At 41.6% G+C, this 14,113-nt stretch overlaps 1 protein-coding gene across 3 annotated transcripts in view; it reads right to left on the reverse strand.

Moving 5' to 3' along the window:
* Positions 1 to 1,569: 1,569 nt before the first annotated feature.
* The window catches only part of ACOT11 (acyl-CoA thioesterase 11), a 34,209-nt gene continuing 21,665 nt past the window's right edge, over positions 1,570 to 14,113 (reverse strand). For all 3 annotated transcript variants that reach the window (XM_075182122.1, XM_075182121.1, XM_075182120.1), the window contains exons 8-16: positions 12,722 to 12,841; positions 10,600 to 10,744; positions 9,925 to 9,980; positions 9,073 to 9,139; positions 7,499 to 7,582; positions 6,658 to 6,791; positions 6,450 to 6,581; positions 4,290 to 4,413; positions 1,570 to 2,157 (exon numbers count right to left, since the gene is read on the reverse strand). In XM_075182122.1, the coding sequence (XP_075038223.1) occupies positions 1,996 to 2,157; positions 4,290 to 4,413; positions 6,450 to 6,581; positions 6,658 to 6,791; positions 7,499 to 7,582; positions 9,073 to 9,139; positions 9,925 to 9,980; positions 10,600 to 10,744; positions 12,722 to 12,841 (1,024 nt within the window). In that variant the 3' untranslated portion in view covers positions 1,570 to 1,995. The remainder of the gene's footprint in view (positions 2,158 to 4,289; positions 4,414 to 6,449; positions 6,582 to 6,657; positions 6,792 to 7,498; positions 7,583 to 9,072; positions 9,140 to 9,924; positions 9,981 to 10,599; positions 10,745 to 12,721; positions 12,842 to 14,113) is intronic.

Below are 14,113 nucleotides of genomic sequence, written 5' to 3' on the forward strand. Positions count from 1 at the left end.
TTTTACATACCCAGCAAAATGTATATGTAATAGCGATAACCAAACATAACACAGCCCTATTCTGGTCAATATCTAATGGTGACCACTGATATACAATCAAGAGAGCAATCTAGTGACCAATACAAACTCTGGGTGCCTTGTTATGTGGGGGAAGTCCTGATCATAACCATTAGAGTAGATGGCAGCAGCCATCCACCAATCAGAGAGCTGTGCACTGCAGTACTCTAACTGCTGAATGGCTGGAGCTATCTACCTATCACTGTGGCAGGACCACTCCCTGTGGTTAGGACCATGCACTTCTATCTCAAACAGGATGCGTTGTTTAAACAAATAGTGCTCTGGTTTGTGATAGGGGAGGGATAGTGCTTAATTTGCACTCCTTCATGGGCCTAAGTCATTAAGGAGAGCAAAGCATAAAAAAGCAGTAACTTTGCACCTGGACAAAACCATGTTGCATCAGAGGGGGAGGTAAAGTTAAAATGTGGGACAGATTTCTAGTTGGGATAGGGCATGTCCTAGATCAACTTTATATTTCAGTGTAAAAATAAAGCTATCAAGTATTTGTGTGCTACATGAAAAAACTGCCAGTATTTAACTTATGTGCAAAATAATAAACTAATTTGCACCCCTTGAATTGTAACATGGTTTGTTCCGAAGAACATTAACTCCTTTTTTTGCCTTACTTTCCTTAATGACTCACGTCCCATGAATCTAGATTATGACCCTCTCTGGCCGTGTTAAGAGCATAAATTGGTACTATGGAGGATGAAGAGACAGAATACCCCCACTGCAACCAATATTGCACAGAAATACCACTTCCATGCCAGCCATATGTAATGCAAAGAGATAACCCCCATTTGCTGGCATATATCATATAGATACAGCATACTGCACAGATCATCACATACTCTTCCTTCCCATAACTTGGCACATATTGCATAGAGATCCCCCACAAATACTGATCATATATTTCAATGAGATCGTTCCCCCTTTACCAGCCACATATCCCCCAGCATTTACCAGAGTCCCACCATCCTCCTAGCACATCCATACTGGTTATATAGTTTCTGGGTCATTCACAGCTATGCATAACCCTAGCGGACCTGAAACCTACAGACGCCTGTAGGAACCTTCACTCCCAGCATCCGAGGACACAGTGATGAGTGATCCAGAGACGTCAATCAGTGGCATTGTAGTGCAGCAGTTACAAGAGTGTTATGCCCAGATCTGAAGGGTTTGTGCAAGGGGTCAGAGGTATGGGGCACAATCATGAGGGCATCTTAATAGGGACCCCTCCGAGCACAGACTCCCAGGATGCTGAGACAACATGGAGGTACTTTGTATCACTTTGTGCCGTGATAACACACACACTAGTTTCAGCATAATTTAAATGAGGTTTGTTTTGGTGTACAATAACATTTATAGTTTAATATTGTGGCAGACTAATGCTCGAACTGGCTAAATGTTCCTTGTATCACTAACTTGCTGACAGATGGACATTGCTGGAAAAAAACCACACATTTAATAGGTGCATGCAAACCAAAAAGTACACAATAAAATGAGTGCTAGTTTGTGAAGGTTACATGACATCTTTAATATGTTTCTAAATGAAAAAAGTCACTGTACCCTCTAACAGTAGGGCAGATCGGTTCTTAACATCAGTTCATGAAACATAGAATTAAAAAGGTCATTTTATCAAAACCCCACTACTCCCATAGCAAAAACAAAAAGTGCTGTTTGTGCAGAGTATAAGACAGTCTAAATTGCAGAATGCCACATTGAGCCTGTGCTCTCCATCCGTCATTGGACCACACTGCTCATCACCCAGGGGTATTGGTGACTTCATGTAGACTGCAGTCTGACAGCTGATGAGCACAGGTTCACCACACAATCTAATACGGGGTCTATTCCTTTGTCTGCATTACGTAGACTATCTATACATGTATATATTTATTTATATTTATTTTATTATTGCTGTTAAATATCCGTAGGATACTAAGGTTCAGACTTTTTAAGATCAACCACAGATTCCTTCGTATTCTCAATAAGAAACTGTTCACAGGCTTCGTAGGTGCTGGAGAAATCAGAGGAAAGTCCTGAAATGTTGGTTGTGAGGTGGGAGACAAGTCCTGGGGTGAACTGGTTATAATACGCAATCTGCGGAAGAAGTTAGAAAATAAAATACTTTTACACTTCAAGGAAACTGTGCAGTTTACTTAATTTGGATTTCAACTACGGACACCTCTCTCACATCTCCTGCCATCGAGACATGGAAGGTCTCCATGATGTTCTCAAATACCTACCGTTCACCGGCAGCTATATGTGCTTTTATATCTTGTAAAGCAATGTTGACGTCTATCTACGTGACTTCCCTAGAGTGCTGTATCTTATGGTTAAGTAGGGGCGTTTGGTGTACTAAATTATGAGCACTGCTTTATATATCAATTTTTAATGGGTCCCTACCATATATTTTCTCAAAGTGTTCCCAACCCTGTTGCCATAACCAAAACATATTGAAACCGCACTAGAGAGGACTTGGAGTCAGTAAAGTGGAGTATAGCCAGGCATGCTACTAGCTATGAACCTGAGAGGCAACTATAGAGACTCATAATTCACAAAAGTTAGATTATTAGATTAAAAACAGCATTAACAATGTCACTTTGTGAAAAGGTTGAATTTATGCATTTAGTTTTAAATATAAGCGTGTTTGACCCCACAATAATCCTGCACTAGTTTAATAGGAGTCTCATATCCCTGCTCTGTGATATTGGGAGACCATACTGATCCCATGTTATTATTCTCCGTTCTGTGAGGCTCATCAAGCTTGTGTACATTTATGCCAAACCACAAGGGCTTGAGGAGCAGGATGGTGGTGTTTGCAGAGGAGCAGACGTTTGCACCGACTGATGGGAGCAGTTAGATGAAGTGAGGGGGGTTCTGCCGAGCTAGACTATTGAAAACAGATAAAGGGGTTGGGAGGTGCATTTTTAGAGGTCTTCCTTGCTGAGCGGAGGGGATCTTAGCAATTTCCACTCAGCAAAAGGACTTTGTTGAACCAACTCTGAGCAGACAGATATGGGGTCTCTTCCTATACTTCTAGTGCTTAGTCCACTTCCCAGTTGCACTCTGCCCAATGTAAAATAAATCTTCAATCTTATGAAAGTGCCACATATAATACATACTTGCCAACTCTCCCGGAAAGTCCGGGAGACTCCCGCATTTTGCGAGAGTCTCCCGGACTCCCGGGCGAGTGTGGCAATCTCCTGAATTCTGCCCACTTCACTAGGAAGTGCCCCACTTCCTAGTGAAGTGGGCAGAATTAGATCCCAAACGCTGTGATTCCGGGTGAATCGCAGCTTTTGGCCCCGCCCCCACTGTCAAATGACGTCACAGGGGGCGGAGCTAAAATGCCGTCATTTTGGCCGTCCTGTTCCCCTCACGCCCCCCTCCACTGACTGGCTCCCGGAAGGGAGCTGAAGAAAGTGGGCAAGTATGATATAATATCGACAGTTCCGATGTCCCCTCAATCCCATGATTAGACCTAAGTGAGGCCAAGCCAAGCACTAATTTAGGAGAAAAACTGAAAGGTTTAATTTAATGAAAGAGTTGGCTCTAAAGTAATTGGACGCTGTTATGTATACAGGTTCAGGTTATTCAGCCTCATAACACACACATATGTGCTCTCTTCTACATTCTGAAAGCATCTCCTAAGAGGTGAAAGAGTGCATGAACGCCTGCTCTGTGCACTGGGCAGACCATCTAGGTAAACCAGATTAGAACACCCATTGGGTGTTGTAAATAAGGAGCTGTGGCATCGTTCCCCTCCACACAGCATGACACTGCCCCCGGCACATATACTCCTGCCCTCACTAATATAATCACACCAGTGGACAGGTCACTGCCTCCCACTAGACCAGCACATGTGCTGCTGTGAACATCCCGATGATCTGATTGACTACAGGTTCTTCTATTTCCATCTACATAAAAAAAGGAGACGAACTATACAAGCAGGAGATGAAGACTTAATACAGTAAGGTGCTCAGACCTTAGTCAAAATGTAAAGCCATTTTTAAGACTACTACATTCAAAACAACAATGATGACTTTAAAATTTGGGGTTAATTTTAGCTGCCTCCAGTTTTACCTCTTATTCCTGACAACTACTCTGTAGCAGTGGACTGGCTGATAGACTGACACTAATATAACATGCTTGTATACAGGATTCCATGACACCCCTCCATGCAGAACTCAGACGACTTTGTGCCAGTATCCAAGCACCAAGATTAATACCTTTGTCATTGGTCCTTCCGGCCAGATACAGAATCCTGAGCAGAGGGTTTCTCCTCGGGTGTACTCCTCACAAGGGGGATGTGTCGGGAGAGAAACAGATCGAAAAGCTACAACAAAAGGGTCCCTGTAAAAGAGAATATCCTCATAATGAAACATGCTGACAATCCTTTACTGGAACATCTGGAATACATCAGACAAAGCATATGATCTTTTACTTAACACGTATGCAATATGGTTGTTATGGACAAATAATATTATAATAAAAATGGAACACATATATGCAATTATATATTCTATATGCATTCAGTGTCATTATGAATCAGTTACCGTTTGGTGCTATTAAGGGATACAGGGTTTTTATGATAAGTGAAAAAATGAGCCTTCCTTAGAACAAACCTACATCAATGCAGATGATTGGGGATGTCCCAAAGTCGTCAAGGAAGAAACTGACAACAATGAATAGGAAAAAGCACTTCATGAGGAAAAACAGCAAATTAGCCAGTAAAATACAATTCCACCAAGGCAGCAACGTGAACTATGTAAAACTTAGTGTACATGTGGAGAGGTGACCACACTTCAACCTGATAGATCTACTCCACTGTCGCCATACTGAACATACGCCCAAGATGCGTAAACTACAGGCGTTGAGTGAGCTTGGGCATAAAAAAGGAACATGCTGTATATCAAACCGATAGTGAGCACCAGCCACCTGGCAGCTTGTGTATTTGGACAGTGGACAACCTATACGAGTCAGACCATAGTTTACAAAGAGACAGAGTGAGTCTGATTAGTGGACAGTCACTGTACATGTCACAAAGTAGTAGGAAGCCTGTACTGGGTGTAAGGTATGGCAAATGTTCTAGTTCATGCATGGGTGAGGGCAAAATGACTGTACTACACATTTCTTAATGTGAAAGGAGCCCACACTAACAGGGTAAGAATTAGTTAACAGTGAGTAGCACATGAAAGATCAAACAGGGCTCCTTACCAGAGAGGGCCTAAATTCAGAAACCCACAGATAGACAGTAAGAAGGCTACTTTCAAGGTGAAACATTTTAATTGACAGGATGCTAGTGGTTCAAAGTAAGGACAGTCCATCATGGAGAGAACTAGGCTTACACCCCAAGGTGGTGTAACCTACCTGTAGGCAATCCCATAGTTCTCCAGTTTGGGTATTCAAGTGCCAGGAGGTCAAATGGAGAAACTTAAAGTTGGGGGTGACAGATCAGTCCACTGGTGGGCTGGTGAGGTCAAACGAATAGCTGCCACAGCTGAAAGGCCGACATGTTGACAAGGTCAGTGTACTATGATCTTCTTGACCAAGTTAGACTGACAAGAATAACAAAAACAGCTGCCACTTTTCATATCACCAGCAGAAGAAAAGTAACTGGAGGAAAAGAATTAGAGCAGCGGAAACCACCACAGAATGATCAGAGAATCAACAAATGCTGCTTGTTTGTCCCTTGCCCAGGCACAGTACACCATTAGGAACACCCTAATAACTCAACAGCTGTTGAAAGATCTCAGGTGACTGTTCACTGCATCCAAAGTCTGGTGTGATCTCTGGGTTCATAAGGCTACAATAGTCCAGATCTGTGGAAACCAGGATCATCTGCTCTGCAGTAAACTTTATTCCAGTGCATTAGGTACTGTGATTGAAGAGGTCTTATGTGGAAATGTGAAGAGAGAGTCGCCTCTAGTGCTGAGACCAAGAGGCCAAGAAGATTAGCTCATTAATTATTCATTAATGCAGAAATTAACAGTGGTATCTGTGAGTTGGAGACACTTTCCTCCTTTGCTTTGGAGATCTCCTCTGTAAGGCTTATCAAGCGTTAACAAATGAAGGCAGGATTTACATGAATGGTACAGTGTTGTGGAATTGGTGGTGCTATAAAAATAAATGGTGATGATGATGATATTCTCCCGCCTTGACTATGGCAACCTGCTGGCATTCCGTTCCCTAAAGGGTGTTATTACCATTTACATATAGAGGCTCGTGTCCCAAAAAGTACTGTGTGAGCAATGTAACCTGTAACACCAACATCTGTACCCAATACTTAGGACATCATTTTACTACCATCTGCAATAATACATACATGCCCACCCTATATATCACAGTGTATTTAGGATTTATCCACACAGATGGTTCTGTTTCCTCACCCAATGGCGCAGGGTGGCCTCTGAGAGGCCAGGATGATGAAATCTTGTAGTTTACCATCTGGGCTGCACACCGTGCTGACTACATGGTAAATAGCGTCATCTTCATTCACTTGCTGCAGGAGCTGACACTTCCTGCAGAGAATACATGGCGTTTAGAGATACAGGAGAAGATCCCAAACCATGACCTGTTCCACGTTCCCGCACTCACTTATAATAGAAGTCCCACTCATTTCGCCGTCTCAGATCAGAAAGCAGGTTGAAGCTTTGTCTTGCATCAATGGACACCCTCATTTCAACCCTGAAGGACAGAAACTTTTCATCCTCCAGTGTGTATAGCCGAACCTGATGTAAGATGAGACAATGGATCATTCATTATACAGGACTGCTCTCCTTCCTTGTGTTTTACACAGTATTTAAATTAAGGCTGATTTAGGAAAATTGCAAACTTGCAGCGCATCACTCTGCCCCCATGGGCCAAAACGGGGCATTCCAATGCCTTCACCCAGGAGCACTCGTCCTACAGACTTAGACATCACTGGTTGTGAACAACCATGTCTTTAATATTGGTTCACACATAAAATTACATTTTAGCACTTACCACCATGTCTCATCAACATGAACTATAATTTTATGATTAAATATTACTTAAAAGCTGCCTCAGTGATGTCACTAGTTCCTAGTGACGTGACAGGCTGAATTCTCAAATATATTACTTCAGGTCACAAAATGGCTGCCTCTTCAGGCCACAAAATGGCTTCCTCCACTGTGAACAGGTAATGGAAATACTTTAAAGAAACAATGCACTCAAAATAGATTTTCTGCCTTAAGATAGCCCCGAGGCCCCCCCCCCCCCGCTTTTCCCCTCCGGGTACAAATATAGAAAGCTTCCCTTACAATCAGGTGCTCTCAGTCTACATTCTTAGAAGAAAGGTGTTGTTTCATCAGACTACAATCATCACGATATATAAAGTCAGGTGACATATTTCATGCATGACCCGGGTGTTTGCCATCTTTTCTGTACCAGTCCAACAGATGTAAATGTTCAGTACCTTATTAATTTCAGAGGCCATGACCCAGTCAGCTTTGGATACCAGCATCTTCAGGGCTGAAACATTGTTGTAACTAAGGTAAACCTGTTGGAGAAAAAAAAATGGCCATTAAATGGATTTATCACCCTTATACAGAATGTCACACGATAAAGCAATTCCAAAAGGTGGAATGATTGCTGTCCTAGAGGAAATAAAAATGTTCTGGTGCGATGCAGTACACAGCGAGGTACGCTGTAAGAACAGATCTACTTATTGCAGAAAATGGGATTCTACAATATTTCTGATGAAGTCACTAATGGTCATTTACTAATGACAGACAGATGTGTAGTGCTTTTCATTTTGCATCTATTTGTCTGCCACACTCTGCTTCTGGGAAGTGCCCTCATGCAATAGGGATACAACTAATTTTGCAGGGCGGCTATTTCACATACAAACATGCATGGTAGAAAGCACGGCTGGACCCTACAGGGCACAGTTAGTATGGACGGAGGATGACCTTATGCTGTCAAATGGAGTCATAATCTGCACAGATCAACATCTGAAACCTCCTGATCAGATGTTAGTAGGGATCGATCTATTCTGGGCCACACATGCTGCAAATTGCTGTCAATTAGGACTAAAGTAACCTTGGCTGCCCCCTTAAATATAATAAGCATGGCTGAGAACAGCTGTGTGACAGTTCTAGCTACATACCCGATAGGATTTTACGGTAGATTTGGTGACCGCTAACAGCAGAGATTAATCAGGTCGCGGGTGTTTAGTTTACAGCACACTTAAAAACACCCAGCCAATCACAGCAAATATTTTTCATAGAAATCCCATCATGGCAGCCCCCAGCCAGCAATGTTCCCAATTATAGGATTAATCACATTTTCTATACATGAACAGCTGCTGCGGGTATATTAATATAAGTGTTTGTATTGTTTGTTTGTGCTAAAACAGTTGATGTAATATAGCTTTATTTTCTGTATATACCAAATTGTGACCAGGGGGTAAATGTATCAAGCTGAGAGTTTTCTGCCGGGTTTGAAAAGTGGAGACGTTGCCTATAGCAACCAATCAGATTCTAGCTATCATTTTGTATAATGTACTAAATAAATGATAGCTAGAATCTGATTGGTTTTTCAAACCCGCCGGAAAACTCCCAGCTTGATAAATTTACCCCCAAACCTCATTAAAGGCCAACTCCACCCAGAATTAAAAAAATAGATCTGGGTATGATTAGGTGACCGAGTTTACTTACAGCCATTTGGTAAATTGAGAGATTTGCCAGGTTCCCCAATGTGTCTGATGGACTGAGCTGGAGATCCTCTCTCCTGCTCAGACAGGTCTTACTCGGGGTGTCAAGGCCACTCCCCCATGAATGCCCCATTCAAGACAATTAGAAGTACACTGCGGAGGGCCTACTGGAATAAAACTTTATTTAAAAAAACTATTTTAGCTCACCTTTCATCTTACATCACCTAATTCCACCCAAAACTAACTTCTAGTTTTGGGTGTAAAAAGCCTTTAAATGTTATTGCTTGGAATAAATACGCCCATGTACTGGAGATTACAAGTCCTTAGTAAATTACCTGGTTACTTGGATCCCAAGGAACTGATAGGGGCACCTCTGATTGCTTACACGATATAACATATTTACTGTTGGTACAAAAGAAACTGTGTAAATATCACAAAGCAACACGCACTTATCTCTTTACAATAATCTTAAACTCCAACTAATTATATATTTTTCCTTTAAAAATTTCCCTCTAGAAACCGCTAGGATTGCAAGTTACTCCAACTCGCTTCTGGTGCTCCAAGTAAGGCTGTACAGGGTTAGAACAAAGGACGATTGAACGTAAACTGCGTCCACTAAAAAGCGGTTAACACAGTCGACTGACCAAACTGTACTAGTGACCAATCAGCACTATCTATAACTTCTTCGATATTAAACCGAGAGAGGCATCATGTACACAACTGGTTTGAGTATCTTGTCAACTGTGGAGTCACGGGTACCAGTTGAAGGGGGAAAATATATTTACAACTGAAGTTCTCCTTTAAACTCGCCATTTCACACAGAATAATTGAGTGTTGTTTACTGTATACATATGGGGATCAAAGAATTCACATAAAAGAAGAAGCTTACATGTTTTAGCCATTTACCTATTACACATTCTCACCAGCAAGGATATAATTCACCTTTTTGTATTGTGTGAGGAGGTTCTATAACCAGCTCATGGAAATCCTAGACGTCTTAGACCTATAATTCTGACACCTACTTTGTTCATAGCAGGAATTAGGAACATAGGGGGGCACATCGCCCATGCCAAAACCAAAATATTTTGCCGAAGGTGGGTTGGTGGCCACCTGGTAACTGCGGCGCCCTCCTGCCAGCATTACTTGTATATTATATATTAATAAATTGTATTGCTCTGGCTATTTACCGGTCCAGTCTTATCTTCCTGCGTGCAGTCGCTTCACGATACCGTCGTTCTCCGTCCTTGGAGAAAAAACATTCGTGTTATATGACCAAACTGTTATAAAAGACTAAAAGGTAATTGTACAGAAACGGGAATAAATGGTTTAGTAGCCTCTGCCGCTTAGCTTTGTAAACGGTCTCTTTAAATTAGGACCTGTCAACAACATAGTAGAAGGCAGCCAATATTCATTAGAATATAGGCCATCAAATCACTAAGAACCAGCAACTTATGAATACAAGTAAAGTCTCATGAATATTAGTTAGACAGTGTCAGTGACGTCATAGCCCAGCAGAATGATGAATAGTGGTACAGGCCACAATATCTATGGTGTGTAGGTGACAGGTCTCAGTGTGTTGCTGTCAATGGGTAGAAGAACACAGTGATATGTAAAATTTATTGGAGGATATAAAAGTTCTGTATCACTCCAGCTGGGGGTAAAAGTGGGAGCTGCCCTACTACCCATTACTGGTAGTGCAGCTTTAAATGAGAATATGACAGGCAAGACCATCATGTTGGTCAAATGGAATAGGCTTTTCTATAGGTGCACTGCTTACATGGTTAAACATTATAAAGTAGTATTAAGGTGTAGAGAGCACGCTGGAATTAGGTGGAGTAACAGATTATGGTAAGACGACCTACCCCTGGTTCTGGTTTGATGCAAGGTACAATACATGGGTGATTGCTTTCATCTAGAACCACGAAAGTCATGAAAGCACTGTTTATATGCCTTCTGGGAACATCCACATCGTGACAAAACGCCTCCACGCAGACCCCCACTTCCATACTGCAACAGACACATAGCGGCATTATATCCGTACGCTACTGAATTCAGTAATGCTGTGCACTATGCTGGGGAGTAACAGACACAGTTATGTTATGGTTTCAGTCTTTACACTTCTTCATGTCATGTATAAGGGAGTAAATGCTCTACATTCTCCAAGTAATCTTGCAAACTACATATATTACATACTTACATCATCATCAGCTATTATATATAGCGCCATTAATTCCGCAGCGCTGTACAGAGAACGCAGTCACATCAGTCCCTGCCCCATTGGAGCTTACAGTCTAAATTCCCTAACATACACACTGACCGAGAGAGACTAAGGTCAATTTGACAGCAGACAATTTACCTATGTTTTTTTTGGAGTGTGGGAGGAAACCGGAGCACCCGGAGGAAACCCACACAAACACTGGGAGAACATACAAACTCCACACAGATAAGGCCATGGTCGGGAATTGAACTCATGACCCCAGCGCTGTGAGGCAGAAGTGCTAAACACTAAGCCAACCTGCTGCCCACATGTTACTGATAGTGTTTTGTAACAAATTTGAAAACCCAGAGGCTGGAAGGGCATGCCGACACTTGTAGTCCCACAACATCTGGAGAGTCACGTTTCCTAACCCTCACTTTTAACATATTAAAAAAATATTATAAGACTCCAGCGCTACTGCAGAGTGTAACAATCCATTGATACCTCAATAGGACAATTTAGCTTCCAGGCTTCAGGTACCAGAGGTCTAGGTTAGGCAGGTATTGGCGGCTTTCTATACTACACTGCAGGGAGGGGAGAGGAGGGCTGTGTGCAGTGCAGGTTACATTATGGGGATGTTATCTTCCCCCCCATTTCATGAGTTCATTAATGAATTGTATGCCACATACTGATATTTCAGTTTAAAATACAGGTGTGTGTGCACATTTTTAACCCAGAATTAAGTGCAATTATACACTAAAGTCTTGTTCCACTGAATATTCAATATTGTCTACCAGAAATTCAAGCGGTGACCTAGATCGTGTCTGACAGTCTGTGGCTCCGTCCCACATTGCACTGCATTACATTGTACAACAATCTAATGCACACTCTAACAATCAATCCATTGCTCCAATTAGCCGAACATTCTGAAGTGAAAAGTTTGACAGCAGATACATATTACAAACGGATGAACTATGGCCCCGCTATCTGTACTCTAAACGATGTTCGCCTGAAAAAAAAAAAAAAACACAAATATTTGTTTTGCAGTTTATCTGATGATGGGGTAATAAAGCCATAAAAGTGTGTTCTCCTTGATAAACGTTTCTAATACCTTGGACGTTAGTCAGAATCGCATAATAATCCTGCAAAACGCCAAAGTTCAAAAGCCGCATTTCACTGCCTCGGTCAAGGGCAAAGTAATTATATTGATTCCAGACCAAGGAAAGCAGAGTGTACAATTGTTACTGAGGTATGTTTGAGGGGCTTTCTGTATATATTACGTAAACATATATTACACAACTGGAACAATGATTCACACCTGTGCAGGTATATATTGAAACCCTAGAAGGTCTGTTTTTTTTCTAAGCAATTCCATTTTCTGCAGATCATTTTCCACGGTATTGTTTTTGCTCTACAATAGACTAGTTCTTCAGGTTGTGAATGAGGCTATGTTATATTGTACAGCGGGGCCAATAATATCACAGGGAATGGCCTTTACGGAATTATAGAACCATTTTCATCAACAATAAGGATCGGTTGATACTTTGGCCTAGCTATTACAGAACTGTCCAGAAAATACACAAGAACATAGTAGATTAATGTATACCTATAGACTAAGTTATATCCCTGAACAACCAGCCCTCAGAATGTGTCAATCAGCAAGATATAGTAAGTAGGAGAATAAATAATCAGCGTTATTTGTAAGTTTTGAGTGTGCAATGCAAATTATTATAGATAATGAGAACACTATTGTGTCTCCGTCTTGGTATGTTCTGTGAGTTACGGACCTGTCTTTAAAGGCATTGTTCACAATGGCCTTTAGAATCAATCGATCTCCGACCTGTGAGGGCCCCCGGAAATGGAACATCTCGATTACCTTCAATGTTGGGTGAGCATGACAAAGCCGGCTGTGTGAATCAGATAAATATCGTGTTACTGTGAGAACTGAAAAACGTGACCAGTGTTCAATAGTCATAGAAATACAATATATACTCATGAAATGGTAAACCAAGGACACCTAACATGTTTTCCTGAGGTCAATCACATGGAAAACCTCCACGAGTACAATGTATCCCAGGTAGGCAACCTGCGGCTCTCCACTTGTTTTGGAATGGACAGAACATACAATTGCCATAATAGACATGAGGGAGGACTGGCAATATTTAGTCTGGAATAGCTGAGGTAGCGCAACTAACTGCCCAGTTTATTCCTTCACACGTACATGCTGCGAGAAGGAACCATGATTTTTTCCTCTTCTAAAGGTGTTGTGGGTTGGTTGATTGGGCTTGTTTGCCACATTTATTGTCAGCCAGTATAACAGCATTGGAATTTTCATCTGTTAGTAAGAAATAAAAAACTGAGGTCCTCCAAAATGTGCCATTTTACAGACATAATTATACTGCATATAGAAGTAACTAATGATTTTAGGACAATGGCAGTTTGTAAACCCTTTTCTTATCTCCCACTGACAAATTCCCTAGATGCTGTATATAACAAAACAGTGTCAGTAAAAAGACTGCCCACCAGTTTTTACTGGATGTAGTCGGAATGTCGACACAGGTATAATGTGTGCATGTTCATAATGTCGACACAGTTATAACGTGTGCATGTTCACAGTTATGTCAATGTGTAAAATGTGGACAGGGTTGTAAATAAAGAATGGGGGTAGTGTAGGGGTGTTTTTATTTCAATTAAAATCATTTTTACACTTGGGCGTGTGTTTTATTTATATTTGTCCTTGTTGCACTACAGGTCCCAATGAGCCCTGGAAGCCATGGTACTACATGTGCCAGCATGCCCAAACACTTAAAGAGAGCCTGGGCATGCTGGAACCTATAGTGCACAAGGGACAAAATGGATTAATACATTTAATTTATCATTATTACCCCACACCAATCAGCACAGGGCTGGTTAAACTTATGGGGGGCACTATTTTTTGTTTCTTTTTGCGTTTCCGTACTCCCTAGGGAATCCAGCCCCCTTGCTGAACAGACTGGGGCTGATTTGGCATTATGTGTTTTCCCTGCTATAGTTCCACCAGCAAAGCTTAGAGTTGGTAACAGTAATATCATGGGGGCACGCTTTTTTGTTCCCCCAATTATGCTAGTTTCAGCCTAGGCTGGCAGCACTAGGGCTGGTTAAGCTGTTTGGGAAGGGTTGTTTTTTTTAACAGGCATTTG

Source organism: Mixophyes fleayi, chromosome 8 (assembly GCF_038048845.1).
Source record: "Mixophyes fleayi isolate aMixFle1 chromosome 8, aMixFle1.hap1, whole genome shotgun sequence".
NCBI lineage: Eukaryota > Metazoa > Chordata > Amphibia > Anura > Limnodynastidae > Mixophyes > Mixophyes fleayi.